We start from the raw sequence: 25707 nt of genomic DNA, 5'->3' as shown, positions 1-25707 counted from the left end.
GACCAGAGGTAACAAGTTAGGGACCACTGTGTGGGGTTTACCTTGATGTGGTATGGTGGCTTATCAACGTTATGATCATAACTTTGTAACAAAAAAACCCTGTTTTTAAAATACATGCACCTGCATATTTATTGAATTACTCCAACAGGGCATCAGGGAATGTGCATTGATTGACTGGCCGGATCAGTAGCAATTCCATTGTATTTAAATGCATTAAAATTTAGCCTTAGGTGTGCACCCGCAACCCCCCTTTTTTGTATTTGTATTTTAGCTGAAAGCTGTAGCTGAAGCTTCATGTGGTTTGCTGCACCCTCATACCCACTCCTTTAGACTAATGGTGGTCCTATGTTTTTTTTAGAAAATGGGTCTTGATTTGTGCAATCTCTCTCTCTTAAAAGCAGCAAAAGCTTAAGCAGGTGGCGGGGGAGGATTTAGCCAACATGTTGAAACCAAGGCACAGGAGATATTTACTCCAAGTAATGCTAGTAAGCAGAGAGGTAAAAGACCTTTTATACTATGACCAGAGGTAAACAAGTTAGGGACCACCGTGTGGGGTTTACCTTGACGTGGTATGGTGGCTTATCAATTTTATGATCATAACTTTGTAACAAAAAAACCCGTTTTTAAAATACATGCACCTGCATATTTATTGATTTACTCCGACAGGGCATCAGGGAATGTACATTGATTGACTGGCCGGATCAGTAGCACTTTGTATTTAAATGTATTAAAATTGTGCCTTAGGTGTGCACCCGCAACCCCCCTTTTTTGTATTTATAGCAGAACCCCATGGAGTTTACCTTGGAGGACCGTAAATGCAGAGACATGAAGCCCTTTGTGCAACAATTCAAGTGAATTTTGGCCATGCCCTGTTATGACCACACCACACCGTTACTCTCAGACCATGCCCCGCTCTGCCCATACCACTCCCGCTTCTCTTGCAACCATTTTATTTCTTCTTCTCAGATATCCCCTGTCCCAAATGAAGATTTTTAGCTCTTTTTAAGCCCTAGCAGCCCGACAGCAGTTGCAATCCCAAACCAAAGAATTGTAACTATTTAAAAACCAAAGAGACAACTAATCAGTAAATGTCTTGGAATACCGCTCTGTAATCAGTATACAAACGAAAAGGTAAACGACCCCTGCCCGTGTTTTCTCCAAACCATGATGTAATGACCACACAAGCAAATGGAATAACAGGTTTTATTAATGAAAAACTAATAAAGTATGACTTTCAAACAGCAGTATTTTATCACTGCAGAAAAGTTAGTGTTTATATAAAATGTTCCATCCACTGTGCTGCGAGCTGGCAAATGTACGATCACCGTCCATGTTCTAATTCTGCGGTCCTTTTACTTTTTTTCCCACCCTATAGCACAAACAAAAAGCCTCATGTTAGAAATCCTTAAATATATATCTTTGCATATTTTAGTAAAAGGCACCTATTTAAAGTAAATAGCCATTTGTATACAATTACCTGATATTTCACTTGTTCTGCCTGCAAAATCTTCACTTTAGATCGTTCTTGTTCTAATGCAGCATGAAGTGTAGTTACCTACAGAACAGAGAATGCATTATTTTGTATCGGAAAAGAGTTTAAAACACCTTATAAATAGTTAACACCTTATAATAGTAAATATTGTGTTGCTCTGTTCCACATCTGCAGTGGGCCTACAGTAACAGTTATGCTATGAGGAAGATGTTATACGCAATGTGTAGAGATGAACAGAAAAGAGAAAACAAAAACACCAACTGAACAATGAGTTTATTGTGGAGTCTTTAATAAATGATTTGTTTTCACTAACCCAAAAAGGCTGGGGCTTACCAAATCATGGGCAGAATTTAGAGCATGGCAAGGGCAACTAAAACTATGGCCTGCAAAATCTGGATTTTTTTAGTTCAGAATGTTGGGATATGTATGGAATACAGCTCCAAGTGATTATGCATCGTTCATGTCAGTCCCCACCGCACTAGAGTTTACAATCTAAAGATCCCGATCACATTTACACACACTATGATCAGTGCAATTTATAAAGTCACATGATGACTAAATTATGTAATATCCCATCTGACCCTGCAGATGGATAAGTATGAATTTGAAATCAAACTTGACTTGGCTATATGTCACACTCCCTACTGTAGGGGTTGTGGTGCTAATAGGCCGTTTCTTATAGGAAAGATCCAGGATGAATAACAGGAGCTGTAGAAAAAAAACTGGCTTGGGGACCTTTCGAAGCCTGGACACTATGGAGCATATTTATTAACATTGGAGACAAACATCACCAGTGATGTTGCCCATAGCAACCAATAAGATCTTTACTTTTCTTAACTGTCTTCCAACTTGTAGGTGTTCAAATCTACTTGCAGATCACCAGTGATATTTATCTCCAGTGTTAATAAATATGCCCCTATGTGTTTAGTACCATGTACATGTGTTCTAGTATGTGAGGAATAGATATTTAAGGGTTTCTTTCCTGCCATTGTAAATACCAGTGGTTGGGGATAGAACATGCAGCATTGTCACTGCTGTTGTCCGCTCAGAAATAATTATGGCAGACAAAGTCCCCTTCCCACCAGCAGCTACCTATCTATTTCAACTGGAAAAACTCTGTTTATGGCACATTCTAGTAAAAGAAAAAAGACCTTCTTTTACTACTACTGTCTGGGGGATTGCTCTTTGAGTGCCTACCCTCCAAACAATATGGCAAGACATAATTAATCCTTATTGGAAACAAAAACTGCCTATTGGGAGTTATTTAATATTTAAATGATTTTCTAGTAGACTTAATGTACGAAGATCCAAATTACAGAATGATCCGTTATCCAGAAAACCCCAGGTCCCACATTGTGGATAACGACATGTGTGAGTGTGGCCCAATTGTTTGCAATGAGTCAGCCTTCATGTTATAAGTTAACAAAAAAAGTATTTACCTGCAACGTTAATTCATTTTTTATAGACAGCAATTCATCCACCTGAAGCAATATTTCTGCCTTGTCTTTCACTAATGGAGAAAAATACATGGTTAGTTTTTTTCTGTGGCATTTCTGGGACTTGTTTAGCTAGCCAACACCTTTTTACAGGATGTACAAAAAGATTAGCGTGCACAATCTGTGCTAATAATAAAAAACTTGTCACAGAAATATCATGCTGTACCTCATGTTAAACGTTAATTTAAATGTGAATTCCTTTAATGGAAATCAGGGATTCTGCGGAAGGTGAACAACCCCTTTAATAATGCCACTAACAGCCATGTTATGGTCACAATGTGGGCTGTCATCGAAGGGGGGGGGGGGAGACTGCCAAAGTCTGATCTGAAGGGGGGTCAGGAAGTGTAGCAAACGTATATACTTACAACATACGCAATTTACCTAACTTTCATAGAAACTTCTGCAGCTTGCCTACAAATAGGGTTTAGGTCAAAATCCACTGACCCCCAATGAGTTAAAAAAAAAAAACAACAAAAGCCTGATTTACAAGCACATTTATTATTTTAACTTTTTACATGAGCTGCTTTTTTTATACAGTAAAATCAACTGTTTATATTGGAATTATAAGAATGTCTCCTTCATGAACTTTTCAGCAATAGAATGAATGGTTATTGGGCCCAACAGCAACATCACTGGGCCCCTAAACTTTAGGAAGAAGACATTTTCCATAAACATGGAAGTTCCTAGGTGGAAATATAAAGTTTGTATCATAGTAGCTGTAATTGAAAAACATCCATCCATCAAGTTCTATCTTTTGTCCTGTTAAAACCAACATATCAACCTGCAAGTTGATTGCTAGCGTAACACAAGAGGCAATGCGCATGTGTGCATGGGGCCCTAAAATTCTTGATGGCAGCCCTGTTCACAACCCCCAGTGATATCAACTAGACTGTTGTAACTAATTTATAACACAAAGGAGGCCCCTTGGGAGGTGATATAAATGCTGCTTTAAAGTAATAAAAATATAATGCAGTGTTGCCCCACACTGGTAAAACTGCTGTGTCTGTTGCAGAAACACTACTATTGTTTATATAAATAAGCTGCTGTGTAGCAATGGAGGCAGCCATTCAAAGGAGAAAAGGCGCATGTTACACAGCAGATAAGTTCTGTAGCACATAATGGTTTTATCTGTTTTAACCTGTACTATATAGACTTTGTTCAATTTTTCAGCAGCTTGTTTATATGAAGTATAGAAGTGTTTCTGAAGCAAACAGATCAGTTTTACCAGTGCAGGGCAACACTACATGATATTTTCATTACTTTAAAACACTTTAATTTTTTGGTACTTGTTCCTTTAAGCATTTTTTTTTTAACCTTTTTGGTTACTTGTTCCTTTCAGCTAAAACTGCAAACAGTAACTCCAGCAAGGAAGTTAGGTACAGCATTCATCTCACTATCATCAAAATAATATTAATTGAAGTGAAATAGGTGGTATGCACTCACTTTCTCCTTCTTGTAGCATTTTCAGAAGTTGGGAATTCCTGGCTTTTACTTCTCTGTACTTTGCCTTTACAGAAAACATGAAATGGAACATGAAAAAGTCTGATCCCCTTTATGAACCAAAAACGATTAAAGAAAAACTTACCTCCCACTGAGAAATGATGCTTTTCATCTGTTTTAACTCTACTTCTTTCTTTTCTATTTCCTGCTTTAACACTTCTGTTCTACCATCTTTAAGAACTGGTTCCTGTAAGTGCCAAACCAATCACATTACTGTAGTGTGCATTACTGAAATCTCAGTATGTTTCATTTGATGTAAACAAAGGGAAGTAGGGTTTACTGGGAGATACTCTTGATGGAGCCGTAGGCGGAGTAGTAATTTGGGGTCATATGAACACACTGGATTTCCCTCCAGCAGATGCCCAGAATATGTATATCTACAAAGCTGGGTAAAATGAAAACCAACTTTGCTCACCAATTGGAAGCGAATATTTGCTAGAACATACCATGCTGTACTCAGGAGTGGCAAATTGTTCAGTTACATCAGTGCTATGTTCCTTTCTTTTTTCCTTTAGGATTATTTTGGTAACATCTTCTTCTAGTTTATTGAAAAAGCCACTGTCTTGAGGCAAAGGTGGTGATTTTAACTCCTATGCAGAAAACAAATAGTTTCAGTTTAGATAAAGGATACTCAAAAAGAAGAAAAGATACTTTTTTTAAGGACTTTAGGAAAACAGTCAAAGGAGAACTAACCCCTAAAAATGAATATGGCTAAAAATGCCATATTTTATATACTGAACTTAGGCACCAGCCCAAAGTTTCAGCTTCTCAATAGCAGCAATGATTCAGGACTTCAAACTTGTCACAGGGGGTCACCATCTTGGAAAGTGTCTGCGACACTCACATGCTCAGTGGACTCTGAGCAGCTGTTGAGAAGCTAAGCTTAGAGGTTGTGTCAAATTATCAAGCAGAAAATGAGGTTGGTCTGTAATATAAGCTGATACTACAGGGCTGATTATTAAATTCTGATGCTAGTTGCACTAGTTTATATGCTGCCATGTACTAATTATCTGTATTAATTACTAATCAGCCTTATGTTGTAACATTTATATTCTATGTGTACTGTATATTGTGAGTGGGTCCCTAAGCTCAGTAACTGACAGCAGCACAGAACATGTGCAGTGACTCAGCAGAAAAGAAGATGGGGAGCTACTGGGGCATCTTTGGAGGCCCCGATGTATACTGCTGAAGGGCTGCAAAGGAAACCAGCACTCAAAAGCAATGACAAATGTGTTTATAAAACAATAGGTATGGGCACAGGAATCAGGTTAGTATGGTCTGAATAGTCACATTTGCATACTTGTTTTGGTGCCTATTCCCCTAGTGTAACATTATAAAATACACAGCGAATAACCACACTTTCACAGTGCCCTTATACAGGTTTCAAGCTCAGCAACAATCAAGTATTTGTATTTCTGGATCCAAGCTCAGGTAATCGGTAGTGATAAATGTCTGTTCGGTTAGCCATTCAATGGTTTAAATTTGGGGTGGATCAACTGAAGGCTGTTAGACAAACCACCAACCTACCCAAAGATGCCATAGGTGGTTCTACCATTACTACTTACCCTAAGAACATGCAGTATTTTGGTTTAACCCATTTGATCAATTTGAGCTTTGAGTTTTTTTTCGCCAATAACTCAATCAATACGAGCCCCCCCCCCCCCGGACTGCACTGATTCAAATTTTTTTACATTCAGGTTTTTTCATAAATAAGCAAACATTTTAGTGAGCTCAAAAACCTCAACCTCTGATAAATAACCCCCTATGTGTTTGGCAACAATTTAATAGCAGTTAGTTCCTACTTTAGGAAATATAATACCAGTATTATTGCTATTAATTACTAGTATAATACAAAACATACACAAATAGAGTTAAATGAATGTAAACAGCAAAAGAGCATGATGGCCACTAATCCTAATTTGGGGTGGGAATTTTTTTTTTGTTCCCAGTGTTCCAGTCCAATACAAAGGGTTACAACTAATATGAGAAAAATTCTCAAGCTTTGCAACGGAGCCTTTTGGAATAAAACCTCCAAATTATGACTTGCCCTAAAAGTACTTAAACACATCCACCGCATATGGAAAAAGTAATACAATAATTAGTGTCTTGCATTCAGATTTATATTACACATATAGGGGCAGTTTTATTAAGGTTCAAGATTCGAATTTTTCGAGTTGGATTTTTGGTCAAAACTCACATATTCCAGTTGGGAAAAATCCAAATTTAATGGTACGCCACCTAAAACCTGCCGAGTTCATGTAGAAGTCAATGGCAGAGGTCTGTTGACCCACTTGAAGCTGTTAATAGCCTACCTGACATTCAAGTTCTTTTTCAGGGTATAACTGTATTCGAGTTCCGTTCAAATTCTATTTGAGTTTTTGGGTCGGTAACATTCTTTAGAATTTTAGATGTTCGAGTTTTTTCTTAAATATGATACAATGTGAGTTGAGGTCATTTGAGGTGCAAAAAAAAAAAAAAAATCAATCGCTTGACCTTTGAGAAATATGCCCCTAAGAGTTTATACCTCTATTCTCTTAATTGTAAATTAAAACTTTAGTTGAAATGGTTCTTACCTCTTGTTTTTTTGCGTGTTTATCTGTAAAAGAGAGAAGCTACTGTACTTTATTCATTCAAAAAAAGTAACATTCTAAGAGCGGTCAGTTGTAATCCACATTTTCTTGCTTTACACTTTGTTTAGAAATAAATTATTTCCTCAGTGAAGGTATATATTATTTCTCAGATATCTGAATTTTGAAACTGAATCTTATAGGAGAACTTCTCCACTCTTAGAGCTACCACACACAAAATTAAATCCTAACAATATGAAATCTACCAAACAAAACAGATATCTAAAAAACCAGGTTTCTAAATAGAGCTAGGCAAGCTTGATCACTTAGGGCCACACTTCCAGGCTATATGACTTGAATCTTTTTTGGGACAAGAGGAGACAGAGTATAGTATAGCAGGGTGTATACATGCAGCACAATGAAATTAAAGGGATTCTGTCATGATTTTTATGATGTAGTTTTTATTTCTAAATTACCCTGTTTACACTGCAAATAATTCACGCTACCATGTAAAGTTTAATTCCTGAACCAGCAAATGTATTTTTTTAGTTGTAATATTGGTGTGGTCAGCCATCTCAGGTCATTTTGCCTGATCATGGGCTTCCAGAAAGAGCCAGGACTTAATGGATGAAACTGCTTTCTGGCAGGCTGTTTCTCCTACTCAATTTAACTGAATGTGTCGCACTGGGACCTGGATTTTACTATTGAGTGCTGTTCTTAGATCTACTAGGCAGCTGTTATCTTGTGTTAGGGAGTGGTTATCTGGTTACCTTATTTTTCTATTAGGGGGGGGGTGATTGATAAAAAGGAATCTATGGGAGACGGCCTTCCAGTAATTCTGAGCTTTCTGGATAACAGGTTTCTGTATAACGGATCCCATATCTGTATTTATAGATGTATTAATTTTTATATTCATTTGCTGGTCACTTTCCAAATTCCTTCCTTTCCAATGTGCCATAAAGACAGCTGGTTAGTTCTTAAAGGGGAACCATCGCTATAATGAAAATTTAATATAAGCTTCAGCATACTGAAATAAGAAACTTACTGAATACAATCAATTAAAAATGATGTACCGTTTCTGAAATAATCAAGTTTATATTCACTATCCCTCTCTTAGCATCTGTTTCTCTTCATTCTGTCTTCATGTAGGAGTTGGGTGTCAGATAATAATTGACAGCTAGATCCAATACATCTTACAGGGGGTCTCCTTTTGCCTAGAAGATGTATTAGAGCTCACTCTATTAAAATCACGTTCATTTGTGCAAAAGGCAGTTATTATTATTTTGTTTGTACTGGAATCGGTTATTTGAGTGACCTCTAATTCATCTGCTAAGAACAGAAGACCCCCCCTCCCATTAATATGTATTGGATCTAACTATCAATGAAAATCTGACACCCAACTGCTGCATGAAGATAGCATGAAGAGAAAGAGATGCTGAGAAAGGGATATTGAACATAAACTTGATTATTTCAGAAACTGTACAGAATATTTAATTGATTGTATTTAGAACGTTTTTTTTTATTTCAGTATGGGGAAGCTTATATGAAATTTTCATTTTCGTGATAGTTCCCCTTTAAGAACTCTGGCAGCAGCAATCAGATTACAGCTGGTTCCTGCTACAGTCAGGTTGTTCCCTTTTCTTGCCAGCAGTTTATCTTGTGTAACAAGCATGCTCATTGGACTACGGTGTAGATTAACTAAGGGTCGAATTTCGAAGAACAAAAAACTTCGAAATTCGACCATCGAATTAAAAAACTTCGAATTCGAATATCGAATTAGAATTTTTTTCAACAAATTTGGCAATCCTGCTGTAGAATAAAAATCGCTCAAACGATTAAAACGTTCGATTTGAATGATTTTTAGCGATCGATCTAAGGCTTTCTATTCGACCAAAAAAAACTTCGAAAAGTGCTGTGGAAGGTCCCCATAGGCTAACATTGCACTTCGGTAGCTTTAATTTGGGAAGTATGAAGTCAAAGTTTTTTCTAAAGAGACTGTACTTCGATTATCGAATGGTCGAATAGTCAAACGATTTTTACTTCGAATCGAAGACCAATGGTCGAATAAAGCCTATTCGATGGTCGAAGTACCCAAATATTTACTTCGAAATTCGAACTTTTTGACATTCGAACCATTCACTCGAGCTTAGTAAATCTGCCCCTAGCTGTCAGATGTTTAAACTGAATCTCCTGCTGTCTCATGTCTAGTGAAATTATGTTTTAGGTCTGCTGAACAACAAGAATAGCTAGGGAGAGACCAGGCTGACTTCAGCAGGAAACAGTAGTTTATATCTGAAAAGGTGCCATACAATGCTTATAAATGAGGGCAGCCATGTAACATTAAAGGGAAAATATATCACCTTTATTTGCAACTAAATCATTCAGTTGGTCTTATAAGAAAAAGGTGTGTAAACACTATTTGACCTTCCAAAAATAATACAAAAGTATTTTTTTTTCTTTACACCGATATACCAGATTACAATGATTGAGAAAACTGTAATCGCTGGCACCAGAGATTCCAGATAATCTGTGCACCACCTACTCTGGAAACTGACTTCAAATGTCACTTATAAATGGGGGTCAACTCATCACAAGTGAGTTTACTTACAAAAGAAAGGAGAATCACCTGCTTGACGTCAATGTATTACTTACAAGTTCTAAAAGATACTTCTTTTTTTCCTGGTCCAATATATTTTTTTGCATGAAATAAAATAAGATTTACCAACAGTTTTTCTATTTTTTGGTGCTGTTTATCCGCAAAGAAAAACTATGCTACTGTGGAGATGTGAATGGGATAGCTGACCCAACACAGATAAACAAAAAGAAAGACTAATAATTTGTAATAAATAAAAAACACTGACTTTGGTAGTTTCTAGTTAGCACAGTTTACAAAAACGACATTGCCTTCTGATGATTAAGCTATTTAAAATAAAACACAAAAATTATTATTTAAATAGAAAAAAAGTAATGTAATCTAAAATATAGAGCTGAAGTGGCATGTTAGGCATTTGCCTTACTTGTATTACCTTTGCAAGAATATAGCCTGTACCTAAAGGAACACAAAATATGATTGCTATATGTAAACATGCTTGTAGGGGGATAATACCTTCTAACTGAAAGTCTTTCAGTGGCACGGTCAGGGGCTTGTCCTTTCCTTGGTTATTTTTTCTTTTATCTTTTTTATTCACTTTTTTTGATTGAGGTACGCCATTATCTCCATTACCATTATCCTAGAAAATAAAATGTGTTTTTTTTTAGTAAGGAAATTCTCAAATTAGAAACATGTAGGGCTAAAAATGCAAAAAAAAAAAAAAAAAATGGTGCCATTAAAGGGCAACCAATGCAATTATAAAAAGAATCACTAATGCATGTAGAATAAAGAAAACTGGCAGATTTCATGAAAGCAACTACTGACAAACAGCACAACTAATTTGTTTGAAAGAGGAAAAAAAAGCTATGTGACCAGAGTAATAAATCAAATCTCAAAAATTACAGGGAAAAAAACATTACCAAACTACCACCCCAAACAGGGTGCTGTTTATAGCAACAAAGGCTCTAATGTAACCAACAACCAATAATGAATCACTAGCTATGAAGGGGCAGATTTATCAAAATGTGAGTTCAGATTTTAATAAATAAAAACTCGCCCACATTCTATTCATTCCTATGGGATTTTTAGAAGGATATTTATCAATGGGTGAAAAATGGAACCATTTCATAAATATGCTTCCAAAAATCCTATAGGAATAAATAGAATGTGGGTTTTTATTTATTAAAATCTGAACTCACATTTTGATAAATCTGACCCTTAATAACTAGCGATTCATTATTTACTGTTGGTTACATTAGAGCCTTTGCTGCTATAAACTGCACCCTGTTTGGGGGTGGTAGTTTAGTAATGTTTTTTTCCCCGTAATTTTGGAGATTTGGTTTATTACTCGAAGTATAAACAAATATTTACCGGTAAGTGTCTTAAATCAGGTTACAATCTTTTATGCAAACCACAATACCTTTGACTCCTCAAATTCTAGTTTACTTAAGATTAAGGCCTTCTCAAGATCTGCTTCATACATATCCGATGTCAGCTAGAAGAAGAAAAAACACGTGTGATGCACAAGTTTACATATTTTAATTTTCTTCAATGCTTTTACATGCTCGTAAAGTGTTTTGAAGGTTAACAACCCCCCTTAAAGGAAAAAATATATGTTGCTCCATTCACTTTTTTCAGTAGGCTGCAAATTTCAAATCCTGCCAGATTCTAGATGCGTTCATTTTGCAGCAGGATAACAATACCAAAAGGCAGTGGGCGAAAAAAGCAAATGTCCTGGCCTAACTAAGATGATAATCAGAGGGTCCTGTAAAATTAAATAACTGGTTAGGGGGATAAATAATTTTTCAAAGCACTGGACAGACATCAGGAGACAACTGCAGTAGCAGATGGGTAGAAAATGTCTCTGTCGGGGTCAGTTTCTTGCATAAAATAATACAAATCAATGGCTGCTTTCAAAGGAAAAAAACAAAAGGAAAAACAATTAGCCTGGTACCTGCACATCTCTTTGTTGCCATTGCTGCCAGTCCTCTTCCTGAGCAACCTTTGGTACAGTATGTGTTAAATGCTCTTGCACTGCTACACCAGGAGAGGCCTTTGGAGGAATCTTTTTAAATGCAAGGTTTCTCAGCTGCAAAAAATAGTACATTAAAAAACATGAATCTATCAGAAATATGTCACTGCTATTCTTTAAAGGGATACTGTCATGGAAAAAATGTTTTTTTTCCCCAAAATGCATCAGTTAATAGTGCTGCTCCAGCAGAATTCTGCCCTAAATCCATTTCTCAAAAGAGCAAACAGATTTTTTGTATATTAAAATTTGAAATCTGACATGGGGCTAGACATATTGTCAGTTTCCCAGCTGCCCCCAGTCATGTGACTTGTGCTCTGATAAACTTCAGTCACTCTTTACGGCTATACTGCAAGTTGGAGTGGTATCACCCCCTCCCTTCCACCCACCAGCAGCCCAACAACAAAACAATGGGAAGGTAACCAGATAGCAGCTCCCTAACACGAGATAACAGCTGCCTGGTAGATCTAAAAACAGCACTCAATAGTAAAATCCAGGTCCCACTGCGACACATTCAGTTACATTGAGTAGGAGAAACAACAGTCTGCCAGAAAGCAGTTCCATCCTAAAATGCTGGCTCTTTCTGAAAGCACATGACCAGGCAAAATGACCTGAGATGGCTCCTACACACCAATATTACTTAAAAATAAACTTGCTTGAACAGGAATGAAATGTTATATTGTAGAGTGAATTATGTGCAGTATAAACAGTGTAATTTAGAAATAAAAACTGCATCATACAAATCATGACAGAATCCCTTTAAAGGGGTTGTTCACCTTCCAAACACTTTTTTCAGTTCAGTTGTTTTAAGATTATTCCCCAGAAATAAAGACTTTTTTCAATTACTTTCCATTATGTATTCTTTACTGTTTTTCCAAAATCTAAATTTATAGTTGAATGTTCTTGTCTCTGGTGTTTGAGTCTGGCAGCTCAGTAATTCAGGTGCAGACTCTAAACTGCTACAATTTTGCAAAATTTAGTTGATACATTTCTCAGAACAAGAAACATCTCTGGAGTATTAGCAACTATTGTATCAATTCTAACAGCTGCCTGTAATGAAACCCGGTGATTCTGCTCAGCAGGGACAAAGATAAGAAATGTATAAACTAAATGTATCCATTTAGAACAGTTTACAGGTTCGGCGACCCCCCTCCCAGAGCTGCTTTAGAAGGTGAAAATGACACTAAAATTCAATATTAGAAAAACGGTCACACATAGAAAATAGAATGTAATTGGAAAAGGTTATTTCTGGTGATCTATCTGAAAACAACTAGTTGTTTGAAGTTGAACAACCCCTTTAAAATCTCTCTTTGTTTAAGCTCCTTTCCAGTCCAAAAAACAATTGTTCAATGAGTCTACAAATTCTATTGTTAAAGGGGTTGTTCACCTTCCAAACACTTTTTTCAGTCGAGTTGTTTTCAAATTTTTCACCAGAAATAAAGACTTTTCCATACGGCTTTCCATCTTATATTTGTTACTGTTTTTCCAAAATTTAAGTTTACAGTTGAATGTTCCTATCGTGGTGTTCCCTCTGGCAGGTAAGAAATCCAGGTGCAGCTTCTGAACTGATACAATTTGCTAAGATTTTCGGACCATGTGTGGAGTTTTTGCTTACCATGATGATTGGTCGTTCAGTCGATCAGACAGGTTAAAAGATTTATATTGGCTAAGATAATCACATGCTGATAATATCTCTATCTAACGATATTAATGGGAGATTGTCACTACAATTTGTCGGACATAACTTTCGTACGATTGCTGCCCGTCAATTAATGTCATGAGCATCATGTGATTTGTTCTCTTTCCTACTTTATATTAATCTGAATGGTTAGTTGCAGGTCAGAAGATTGGCACGGACTATTGGTCGTCCAACATAGGCTATAGTCTGCACGTGTATGGCCAGCTTAAAGGAGAAGGAAAGCTACGGAGGCGTTTTATTGCCAATAAATTAGCTGCAAAGGTGCAAGCTAGAATGCTATATTTATACTGTAGAATGTTTTTTTACCATACAGTAAGCAGCTCTAGAAGATCTCTGTTTGTTTAGGATAGCAGCTGCAGTATTAGCTTGGTGTGACATCACTTTCTGCCTGAGTCTCTCCCTGCTCACTTATAGCTCTTGGCTTAGATTACAGCAGAGAAGGGGGGGGGAGAGAGGAGCAAACTGAGCAAGCTCTTGCCCGGGGCAAGGAAGTTTAAGCTGAAGGCAGGAAGTCTGATACAGAAACCCATGTTTACACAAAAGAAGGAAAGAAATACATTGTTTCTTTTGACAGGGAACTCAGAGCAGCACTACTTTGAGGGTTTACTGGTATATTTAGGTGGACCTCTCTGATAAGGCTCACTTAGTTTTAACCTTCCCTTCTCCATTAAGCCTTCTATGTATTTCAGTCTCTCATTCATACCACTGCCTAGTTGGTAGTAGCAACCAGTTAGAGTTTATATTCCAAACTGGATAGCTTCTGAAAAAACCTAAATAATTCAATAACCACACAAAAAAATAGAGACCAATTATAAATGTCAAAGAATGATCAACAACTATCACAAAGCTTAATTTAAAGGTTAATTGGCAATACAATGACACCTTCATAGCTTAATACACTGTAAATTCAATAAGACATGCTTTTATTCATTCTTTGTGGGTTTGTTCTTTTCTTTTTTGCTGCAGAATAAAGTCCAACACCTACAGTTTAGTTCTATTATAGTGACTTTTTGTTGTTTTACTATATGGGTAGAGCTCACAGCTTTGATCTTAGTCAAAGCACACACAAACATTTAACAAAAAATAAGTAGTAGTTGACATTACCTCATTTGCCTCGCTTTGCTGCTGCTCTTTCTTTTTCCTCCGCTTTTCTTTCTTTTTCTCGTTACCTTTGTTCTTCCCCCTTGCAGCTGACCCAGAATGGGCTTTCCCTGATGAATGAGCTCCTCTGGCCTTCTCAGAGTCAGAGTCACTACTACTGTCTACTTGTAACAGTGCAAAACGGGAAGCAGTAGTAGGAACCATGCTTACAACAGCTGATGCCATTCTTGTAAAGAGTAGATGGCTCTATAAGAGATTAGGATATTAAAAATCTTACAAATTTCACCTGAATATTGAGACAACTACTGCAAATACAATTTTTAATTTGTGAGAACAGATAGTAATTGTAGAGTAAGGCAATATGGTTTGAATAGAAAGTCATACCAATGAAGAAGGAATCTAGACGTTTACATTCCCCAAGTTAAAAGGCATCTTTGCATTAACTGCTTAATATAGCTTCTGAGGAAGTGGCCGGTAGCCACAAAACGCGTAAAGCGGGCAGCCTACAATATGTTCTGGGCATGCCTTCACCATTTTTAAATGATTCTTCAATAAATTTCTGTTTTTTAATGGACAAATAATCGGCTCCTTTGGTGCTCCATTTTTCTCGTGCTCGAACTGCTTAATATGGCATGACAAATGTTGATTAGTTTCAATGTTCCTAGAAATCACCAGGGACGTACAAGAAACAGTAAAAAAGGTAGATGGGAGACATATTTGAGGTGTTGGGTAAGCTCTATATAATGAAAATATACAGTTATAAAAATTAACTCCTAATAAATGGCCAGAACATTGACCAACTTGTTATTTTTCTAACTTGTTATTTCTCTGACTTTAATCCAACAATTTAAATATGAATGTTAGTTTAGCTCATTTCATTAAACCATACTAACAATCTGCAAAAGTTCATTGGACCACAAATGAAATCTGAATGTCAATTAGGGATGCACCGAATCCACTATTTTCGATTCATTCCTTTGTGAAAGATTTGGCCAAATACCAAACCGAATACGAATTTTACTTCTTTGTTTTGTGACGAAAAGTCACATGATTTTAAGGATTCGGTTCAGCCAGGCACAAGGATTCGGTCGAATCCAAATCTTCGCTGAATACCGAACTGAATCCTGAATTCAGTGCATCCCTAAAAAAAAAAAAAAAAAAAAATCAGAAAAAAAGAAAACTAGGAGAAAGGTATGACAGTTATGCTTGCTTGAAAATACTGTGAACAAATATTACATGACTCTGAGTTGGCAGTTCATATATGGCCTTTTATGGCCAGTTTAAGTCACAGTAAATAAATAAAAGAAGCTAAATCCTGCCTTGTCAGCAAGGAGATTTGTTTTTAAACAATTTACCCACCTTATTTTTATCAGCATCATGTAGACTTGAAGAGCATAAGTCACAACATTTAAAAAGTACCACTAGCTTTTAAATAAATGTAATTCACAATTAATTGGTGCCCATATTTGCAGAGGATATAAATGCAATATAAATAGGGTTGCCACCTTTTCTGGAAAAATAAATACAGGCCTTCCTATATATTTTTTCTATCAATAACATTGGGATCAACCATAATTTTTAACGCCAGGCCGGTAAAATACCAGCAAGGTGGCAACCCTAAATATAACATATTACGTTAAAGGCCTTTCAAGTAAGCCTCGAACATCCCGTTCATAAATGATTTTCTAATGACAGTCAGAAAGCAAAACTGCTGGATTTTTTTATTTTGCCAGGAAAGAACAGGCGACTATACTGCAGAAATGGGATGCAACCTGGCAAATGAGGTTGATCAATACACGCGTAAAAAAGAATATAAATGCTAGTTATACATTTAATGGTGATGTGTTGGGGGTAGGGTTGCCACCTTTTTAAAAAATCTTTACCAGCCAGGGATGGGGGCTGGAGGATAGTTCTAAAAATGGGCGGGGTTGTGATGTCACGGGGCGGCATAGCGCTGTCACTGGGGGCGTGGCCATGATGTCAAGGGGCGGGCCAGAGTCGTGGATCGTGGAATAGGCAAGTATTTTTTAGCTATAGAGGGAAGAAAAGGGTGGGCTGAGGGTGCATCTGAGGCAGGCCGGGAGGAGTTTGAATGGTGATCACAAATTTACCGGCAGCTACATTGCCGGTAAATTTGTAATACCAGCCCCGGCTTGGGCTGATATTTTACCGGCTAGGCCGGTGAAATACCGGCCAGGTGGCAACCTTAGTTGGGGGTCTCCTTCACTGAGAAGGAATTGGGGAGTTTTGTTGGCACGAGACTATGCAACTCTAGGCTGTGTCAGTAGGTGGCTATTAAAGCAAATAAAGTATTTTATTGCATAAAAAGGGGGATTAAAATGTAAATTTTCCTCTTTATAGATCCCCGGCAAGGCCTTGCCCAGGAGTGTAATTATAGAGGAAGCAGACAATGTTGCTGCAGGGGGGCCCAGGAGGTATAGCCCCCCTCACAAAGCCATAGTTCATATGCAATTTTAATAAATATTGGTAAAACAAGTCATCCTCTAGCTATTTTGGGAGCCTGAAGAAAAGAATTTGCTGTGGGGCCCAGTGGTATCTAGTTTAGCCACTGGCCGTGCCCTCAGTATGCAGTGAGTGTTGGGTGTCAGCATCTTCACGTCACGTGAGGAATATGACTAAGCAAAGGCAACTGAATTGTTCAGGGTGTAACTGCAAGGCTACAAAAAGTTATCAGCCCCTCTTCTCTTATGGTCATGAACCCATATACGGTTAAGTCGAATCTCAATTGTATTGGCTACATACCTAGCTATATATAGGCGTGTAACAAAGACGCACCAAATCTTCTGGCCTACAATCGCTCGTGTGCTTCAGCTCCTCTTCACTCCGGTGGCCAAATATCCGAGAGGAGAAGCGCAAGCCTAGCAGTAAACTCGCTTCACATCCCCACAAGAAGCACCTGCTCAATAGTCAAACAGCTCCACTGTTTACAGAAGCCCGGTAGGAACAAAAATATCTCGCAGAATTGTCAGCTCCTCCTCCCCCCAGTACGTGCGCGTGCAGGAGGCGCATAGAAAGGTGATGAGTGAAAATTCTGCAGAAGTATTATACTCGACATATTCCTCTTAGTTTATCTAGCACAGATGGAAAGGAAAGCTGCGTTTCATTTTAAACACTTAACGCTAGTCATACATCCCCCATTACCGCTGGGGAACTACCTTACAGGCGTTCTGTTGCGACCGACGTGGTTTTAGTGCTGCACCATGTTAGGGTAGGAAGGCGTTTGCAGTGGCGCTTCCGCTTCCCAGGCAGGTCACTTGATAAGACATGTAGGATGGCGCTGCTCAGGGCAATGCAGAGTGTGGGCAGTAGGCATGTAACCTCGGAGGGTCGTAGCATTTGGGGAGCTTTAGCAGGTGCGTGCATTTCATAATGACTCGTTCAGAATGGCACTTTACTGTTGTTACATTACAGCCAGCATAAACCTTACATTCCCCTTGAGCCACTGTTGTTTAGGGCTGACCTAAAATCTGACATAATATGTATTCGTTCCATAGTATATTTTATATGAAAGCAGGGCGCTAAAGGAATTTAACTAGACTAATACCCTATAATAAGCTATGTGTCTATGGAAGGGCATCGTTAGTACAGGCAGGATTTTGCTTAAACCATTATCTATACATTTACTATAAACCCACCTAGTATTACAAAGGAATCCTTCTATTGTGCAAAGTATACTCATCACTGGTGTATCTGCAGTGCTCACACATAAATCCCTAAAGGGCAAGACAACCCCAAAATAAAAATTTGCCTAACAAAAGAAAACATATTCTGAAGCAACTTTCCAATATGCAGTTGTAAAAAAGTTATTTCTAAAAACAATGTTGTTATAGAAAACAGTATTTGCTTAACTCCTGGTTGTTACTTTTTAAACAATATCCCAAAAGTCTTAGTTCCCCAGCAAAGACAAGTCTGTTAATCAGCTGCCTTGTCTTTACATTGTATCAATAGTCTGAGCCACCAGGGCAGAGGATAGAAAGGGACAAACGCTGCTTTCAAATAGCAGTGCATATGCAAATAACTTGAAAAACAAACAAAATTCTAATTTATTTTTTTGCAAAGTTGCATAGAATTAGGCAAAAAATTTTTTTTTAGGTTGACACTCCCTTTTATATGGCACTGGAAATCTGTCAGCATGGCTTGCACAATTTGCTCAGCGTTTCTAGAAAAAAAATACTTCCTAGCAGGGGTCAGACCGTGCTATTGCTGGGGGCCCCAGGCGTGTAGGGGTCCTGTAAAGCCCTAGTTAATAAGCAAGTTCAATATGTCTTGTTGAAACTGGTCAGCATAGCAACATTTTTGGTCCCTTTAAATTTTTTTTGGGGCCTAGTAACATCCATTTAATCCACAGTTTTTTTTAAGCTTTCTTCACTATAACACTTTTTACACAAGGGTGCTTAATAAGTTTTCCAATGCTGTGGCTTTCTGTGTGGACACAGGAATTAATTGATCCAAGTCTTCTCTATGGAGCTGTTCCCACAGGAGTTCAGTGAAACCAGGGTCGGAGAGGACCACTGGGGCTGCGACCGCAAGGGCTCTCCTAGCAGTCACTGGGGGCCCCCTTCTGAATTCCAAACATCCCTCACGCACCCCTCACCTGTGCATGCACAAACTCCTGTGCACCGCATCATCTTGTGGGCCATTCGGGGGAGCGAGTCTGGGCTGACGGGAGCCCATGAGGACTGGGACCCACCAGGTTTTTTGCAGTTGTCCCCCCGGCCCAGTCCAACCCTGAGTGAAACTGAACATTTACATGTGTGTTCAGTGTTACATGCATTATCATTGGTACAGGTCTTGTAGAGAAGCCTCAAATCAGTTGACTCCTGCGTTCCTGTGTAAAAGAATACACAAAAAGACACAGCATACAAAAGCAGGTCAAATGCCCTTATGTAAGAAAGGTGGTATTTTTCCAGAAATATTTGTATATATAATATACAATGTTGTGCAAAAATCACCAAGGGAAAGCAGGTCAGATGACCTTGATAAAGTTGGCATCAAGAATAATTTTGTATCAACATGCTATCCAGCCCAAATTTTTAAACTCAGCGTGCATGTGAATACATCAAATATACAGCAGTGAAAATAAGTATTGAACACGTCAACATTTTTCTCAGTAAATATATTTCTAATGGGGCTATTGACATGAAATTTACACCAGATGTCGATAACAACACAAGTAACCCAAACATATAAGAAATAAAAACAAATAAGTCCCTACATTAAGTTTTGTGTAATAAAGTGAAATGACACAGGGTATAACTATTGAACAAATGAAGAAAAGAAGGTGCAAAAAGGCATGGAAAGCCAAGGTGTCACACAAGAAGCATCTTATGATGGGTAAAAGCAAAGAGCTCTATCAAGACATTCACACACTTATTGTTGCAAAACATTCTGATGGCATTGGTTACAGATGTATTTCTACATAGTAACATAGTAAGTTAGGTTGAAAAAAGACCCACATTCATCAAGTTCAACCTTTTAACTTTTATTTAACCTGCCTAACTGCCTGTTGATCCAGAGGAAGGAAAAAAATCCTATCTGAAGCCTCTCCAATTTGCCTTAGAGGGGGGGAAAAAAATCCTTCCTGACTCCAAAATGGCAATCGGACTAGTCCCTGGATCAACTTGTACTATGAGCTATCTTCCATAACCCTGTATTCCCTCACTTGCCAAAAAGCCATCCAACCCCTTCTTAAAGCTATCTAATGTATCAGCCTGTACAACTGATTCAGAGAGAGAATTCCACATCTTCACAGCTCTCACTGTAAAAAACCCCTTCCGAATATTTAGGCGGAACCTCTTTTCTTCTAATCGGAATGGGTGACCTCGTGTCAGCTGGAAAGACCTACTGGTAAATAAAGCATTAGAGAGATTATTATGTGATCCCCTTATATATTTATACATAGTTATCATATCACCCCTTAAACGCCTCTTCTCCAGCGTGAACATCCCCAATTTGGCCAGTCTTTCTTCATAGCTAAGATTTTCCATACATTTTACCTGCTTAGTTGCCCTTCTCTGTACCCTCTCTAATACAATAATGTCCCCTGTTTGAGTGATGGAGACCAAAACTGTACGGCATATTCTAGATGGGGCCTTACAAGTGCTCTATACAGTGGAAGACTGACCCCCCCTCCTCCAGAGACTCTAAGCCCCTTTTAATACAGCTCAAGACCTTATTTGCCCTCAATGCTGCTGACTGGCATTGCTTGCTGCAGCCAAGTTTATCATCTACAAGGACTCCAAGGTCCTTTTCCATAATGGATTTGCCTAGTGCAGTCCCATTAAGGGTATAAGTGGCTTGGATATTTTTACATCCCAGGTGCATGACTTTACATTTATCAACATTGAATCTCATTTGCCACTATCTGACAGATTGCCAGTTTGTCAAGATCCTGTTGCAAGGATGCCACATCCTGGATGGAATTAATTGGGCTGGATAGTTTTGTGTCATTTGCAAACACTCATACATTACTTACTAAATCATTGATGAACAAGTTAAATAAAAGTGGACCCAATACCGAGCCCTGAGGGACCCCACTAAGAACCTTACTCCAAGTAGAAAATGAAACAACCACCTTCTTTACCAGATCCTGTAGCCAGTTTTCTTTCCATGTGCAAAGACTTCATTAAGCCCAACAGACCTTGATTTAGAAAGCAGTCATTTATGGGACACGGTATCGAACGCTTTGGCAAAATCCAAATAGATCACATCTACTGCCCACCCCCCACTGTCCAGAATCTTACTTACCTCATCATAAAAAGCAATCAAATTAGTCTGACATGACCTATCCTAATCTGGAAATGGAAAGAACATAATTTCACCCCAAACCGGTCATGAAATTCTGGGAGAATATAGTCTGGTCAGATGAGACCATGTTTGGAAGAGAAATGGCACTGTACATCACCCTAAAAACACCATACCAACAGTGATGTTTGGAGGTGGGAACTAAGTATTAAATACATTTCAGTAAGTGTGTTCAATACTTATTCCCTGTGTCATTCCACTTTATTACACATATCTTAATTTATGTATTTATTTGTTTTGATTTCTTTGAATGTGTGGATTACTTGGGATGTTACCGACATCTGGTAGAAATTTCATGTCAATAGCCCTGTTAGAAATATGTTTAATGAGAGAACCGTTGACGCATATAAGTTAAAACCATCTCCACTAGGTCTATAGTCTGTATCTTATGTATATGGTGCAAAACTGGTAAGCTTCTAAATAGTTAAAAAGATATTCATGGGGGGGGGGTGAGAAATTGCTTTAACAGCACTTTTACAACAGCACAGAGTGTTTGTATATACCAAGCTAAATAATGTTATGTTTATTGATTTACAGTTTCCTCACATAGCAGCAACATTAGTGCATTAATTGGCACAATTATTTTTCCCATTAATGTACTTTCAGTTTTACAACCTTACTAGCGATACATGCTTAGGTGTGCATTTGTAAATGAGCCTTCATGTCTAAATTATTGCATTATGTGATTATGTAGATGCATATTGAATGGACAGTATTAATTATGTAGGTATCTGGGCTACATTTATATAAATTGGGAGAATGGTTCAGGTATTAGAGTATGTTTCTGTTTAAATAAAATGTAATGCTGAAGTGCCTCTTCTTTGCGAATCCTGCTGTTTATTTATTAATGCATGTGCAAATAGGAAACTATTGTAATTGATCTTTTTTTTTTAAAAAAAACAACATTGTTTTTATCATTTTCTTTAGTACTTCCGCAAGGAAATCATACACTGCAACAAGTTCACGACGATATGGTGAGACAATTAGACTTTACATTTGTTGACTGACAGACATAATGTTTTCTTTTTCCCTATCCCTTCCTTAGAGTTGTCTAAAGCTGTCTCAATTGAGATCCACTTTTTGGGCTAGTTTACCAGAAAAATAAATGTGTTCAGCTTTTACCAACTTCATGCTGGGCCATATCATGCAGATCCACTTGTTCGCTTTGGAACCAGCAATTGGATAATACTGCAGGTTTATAGAAAATGTTGATTGAGGACCTTTTTAAAACATTGATGCAGTCCTAGCCCAACAGGATTTTTAAATCTACCTGAGTGTTTGGTTGGGCGTGCAGTCCAGAGTGCCCTGTACATGGGCCAATAAGCTGCCAACTTTGTTTTCAGAGGTCCGGTCGGCAGCCTATGTATTGCCATCTTTATTGTCACATAATTCCTTCCTTTCTGTACTTTCTGATATCCTGTCACCTTATTGGTACTGCATTACTTCCATTCAGTCAAATTAGAGTTCAATATTCTAAGCTACTGTTTCTTGAATCTGGATTTTTTTCTTGAATCAGTAGCTCCATCAAAGAGCCATATGCCCCAGGACTACGGGCACTTCCAAAATCAAAAAGAAAAAATATCCAGCAACTCAAATTGTATCTATAAAAACATAGTTTATTCAGATCATTGTATTGAAAATTACATACAAACCTCATAGTATGCCGACTGTTTCCCCTTTATCTTGTGTCACCTTTTTACAGTACATCTTGTAAATTTTGTGGATTGGCAAATACTAGGTGAGCTAACCTCTGCACATGGATTGGCACGTGTAATATAATGCATATTCAGATATACCACATGCCACATGGAGCAGGGTGTATGTTTGAATTTGTTGTTGTTTGGGGCATGTATATTTAACCTCATTTCTTTTGAACTAGATAAATATTAAGACAATTATTTATGTGACGTGCTCTGTTGGATAATTGCATATTGCCTTTAGCACATAAGTTATTTCACTATTGTTTTAATGCAGCCCCAGCAGATGGAAAATCCTTATAAAGAGCCTCCCAAGAAGTGCATCTTGTGTGGTGTTACAGTGGACTACAAAAATACACAGGTCAACGACACTGTCCTTGGAACAAGAAAATATTTTCACTGTATTTAGTAGTTTGTATATAAAGCAGAGCTTTCTAAAAGCTGACATGTTTTGTTCTTAAATAAGTAAAATGGAAATACCATTTAGAATAAAATTAATTAGAATATTGTAGAATGTATATTATTGCTATTATTGCTTTTAGTTAAACAAAGAATGCTTCTAATTATAAAAAGTCTACCTTTAGCTCCTTTCCAGTTTAGAGCAATGACTGTTACTATGGTACCAAAGATGGGGTGTATCCTCATATTATTATTAGATACATTTTCATATTAAGTTTCCAGATTTAAAAGTGTAAGGAAAAGAAATCCTGTAAGTAACTAAAAAATGTTCTGTATTTAAAGGAATTGTTCAGTGTAAAAATAAAAACTGGGTAAATGTTTCTAATATAGTTAGTTAGGCAAAAATGTAGTGTATAAAGGCTGGAGTGATTTGATGTATAACATGTCAGTCAGATCACTACTTTCTGCTTTTCAGCTCTCTTGGTTTACACTAATTGGTTATCAGGCAGTAACCAATCAGAGACGTGAAGGGGAGCCACATGGGTCATATCTGTTGCTTTTGAATCTGAGCTGAATGCTGAGGATCAATTACAAACTCACTGAACAGAAATGTACCATGTGGCCCCCCTTCAAGTCGCTGACTAACTCAGAGTTATAGAGCTGAAAAGCAGGAAGTTGGATTCTGGCTGTTTTATTAGACAACTGTTCACTCCAGCCTTTATATATTAAATTTTTTGCTAACTAACTATATTAGAAACATTTTTTTATTTTGCACAGCCTATCTATTTACACAGTTTTTATTTTCACACTGAACTGTTCCTTTAGGGGCTGATTCACTATGGGTCGAATATCGAGGGTTAATTAACCCTCGATATTCGACTAGGAATTATTCCTTCGATCGAACGATTAAATCCTTCGAATCGAACGATTCGAAGGATTTTAATCCAACGATCGAAGGAATATCCTTCGATCAAAAAAAACTTAGCCAAGCCTATGGGGACCTTCCCCATAGGCTAACATTGACTTCGTTAGCTTTTATCTGCCGAACTAGGGGGTCGAAGTTTTTTTTAAAGAGACAGTACTTCGACTATCGAATGGTCGAATAGTCGAACGATTTTTAGTTCGAATCCTTCGATTCGAAGTCGAAGGTCGAAGTAGCCCATTCGATGGTCGAAGTAGCCCATTCGATGGTCGAAGTAGCCCAAAAAAACCTTCGAAATTCGAAGTTTTTTTACTTCGAATCCTTCACTCGAATTTAGTGAATCAGCCCCTTAATGTCTATGTTACTTCTCACTAGACTTCTTTTTGTTCAACAGCTATTGTCTCAGTTTATTTCACCTCACACTGGTCGCATCTATGGCAGACACATAACAGGTATTTACACACTTTGGTGGGGCTTTGATGCAGTGAAATAACCCAACATTGGCAATAGTTTTTTAAAAAAAGATTGATTTTCATTCACTAAAACAGAAGGAAAAGGGGAGGGGAGGGTAGTGGTCCCGACAGGAGGTCTCCTACAGTTACCAGAATACATATATAATTCTCAAAGTATCGCATACATTTCAGCATTTACGTTGAGTCATCTAAGAGAGTTAGACCTTCAACCTCAGTCCATGGCTGCCAAATTTTATCGGGGAATTCCATTTCTAACGCATTAGGTATACAAGACAAATATACAGGACAAATGAACTTTTCAACTGAAATCACATACAATGTGCAAAGTAGTACATTTCTCTTTATTTCAGGGTTGTGTGGAAGGAAACAAAGAGCTGTTTCAAAAGCCATCAAAAGAGCTCATATAATGGGTAAGATAGAAACAATATTTGTATTCAAATCTAAAAATAACTTGTATATTATTATATGTACTGTATTTGTGCAGTGGTGTAACAAGAGGGCGCCAGGCCTCCTCTTTGGGGGGGGGAGCACAGCAGTGCCATCTGCTCGCTTGGCCTGGAGTGTATATTTTAAGAAAAGAGCGGCTGGGAAGGGGGTATTTTTATGCTATAAAGGAAGCTGACCCCACACAACCTCAGGGTCTGCTTCCTTTGTAGTTAAGCAACTGTATTTGTTTACTGGGTGCTTTCAGTACTAATGCCTTTTTTTTTTCATTTTTAAACAGGTTTTATGCCTATCACATACAAGGACCCTGCATTCCTTCAGGACCCCAAAATCTGTGAACCCTAAATCGCTGAATGATGTTATGTACTTTAGATTATAATTAGTTTTTTTTATAAAAATAGTTTTGTTATAGGCAGCCACTTGAGTATGCATGTTGTAAAATAAATAAAAAGCAATACATGTGGGAAAAAAAC

At 37.7% G+C, this 25707-nt stretch overlaps 2 protein-coding genes across 4 annotated transcripts; one reads left to right on the top strand and one right to left on the bottom strand.

The window, feature by feature from the left end:
• Positions 1-1189: 1189 nt before the first annotated feature.
• On the bottom strand, positions 1190-17786 carry gkap1.L (G kinase anchoring protein 1 L homeolog). Of its 3 annotated transcripts, none has more exons than XM_018242295.2 (12): positions 17651-17786; positions 14478-14720; positions 11600-11734; positions 11066-11140; positions 10162-10285; positions 7062-7084; positions 4935-5078; positions 4574-4675; positions 4432-4495; positions 2932-3002; positions 1478-1555; positions 1190-1369 (listed from the first exon to the last, which is right to left on the bottom strand). In XM_018242295.2, exons 2-12 carry the CDS (start codon positions 14697-14699, stop codon positions 1322-1324), a joined length of 1086 nt encoding a protein of 361 aa, XP_018097784.1. In that variant the 5' UTR covers positions 14700-14720; positions 17651-17786; the 3' UTR covers positions 1190-1321. The 3 variants fall into 3 exon arrangements, with proteins under 3 accessions (XP_018097784.1, XP_041436250.1, NP_001085868.1); XM_041580316.1 differs by lacking the exon at positions 17651-17786 and adding an exon at positions 17271-17447; NM_001092399.1 differs by lacking the exon at positions 17651-17786 and adding an exon at positions 17238-17411.
• On the top strand, positions 17715-25706 carry mrps18c.L (mitochondrial ribosomal protein S18C L homeolog). Its single transcript, XM_018242297.2, has 6 exons — positions 17715-17848; positions 22227-22273; positions 23274-23357; positions 24712-24769; positions 25141-25200; positions 25515-25706. The coding sequence occupies exons 1-6, from the start codon at positions 17767-17769 to the stop codon at positions 25577-25579; spliced, it is 396 nt and encodes a 131-aa protein (XP_018097786.1). The 5' UTR covers positions 17715-17766; the 3' UTR covers positions 25580-25706.
• Position 25707: the final 1 nt, after the last annotated feature.

Source organism: Xenopus laevis, chromosome 1L (genome assembly GCF_017654675.1).
Source record: "Xenopus laevis strain J_2021 chromosome 1L, Xenopus_laevis_v10.1, whole genome shotgun sequence".
Classification (NCBI taxonomy): Eukaryota; Metazoa; Chordata; class Amphibia; order Anura; family Pipidae; genus Xenopus; species Xenopus laevis.
Note: the sequence above shows the minus strand (reverse complement) of the source record. Positions and strands in the feature narration are given on the sequence as shown.

Coding starts and splice junctions, on each gene's coding strand:
- mrps18c.L (XM_018242297.2), top strand. CDS start 17,767: ATGGCGCTGCTCAGGGCAATGCAGAGTGTGGGCAGTAGGCATGTAACC. Junction 17,849..22,226: donor CATTTGGGGAGCTTTAGCAG/GTGCGTGCATTT, acceptor CATTTTCTTTAG/TACTTCCGCAAGGAAATCAT. Junction 24,770..25,140: donor CTATGGCAGACACATAACAG/GTATTTACACAC, acceptor TCTTTATTTCAG/GGTTGTGTGGAAGGAAACAA.
- gkap1.L (XM_018242295.2), bottom strand. CDS start 14,699: ATGGCATCAGCTGTTGTAAGCATGGTTCCTACTACTGCTTCCCGTTTT. Junction 10,286..11,065: donor TAGAATTTGAGGAGTCAAAG/GTATTGTGGTTT, acceptor TTTATTTTCTAG/GATAATGGTAATGGAGATAA. Junction 4,676..4,934: donor CCACTCCTGAGTACAGCATG/GTATGTTCTAGC, acceptor TGGCACTTACAG/GAACCAGTTCTTAAAGATGG.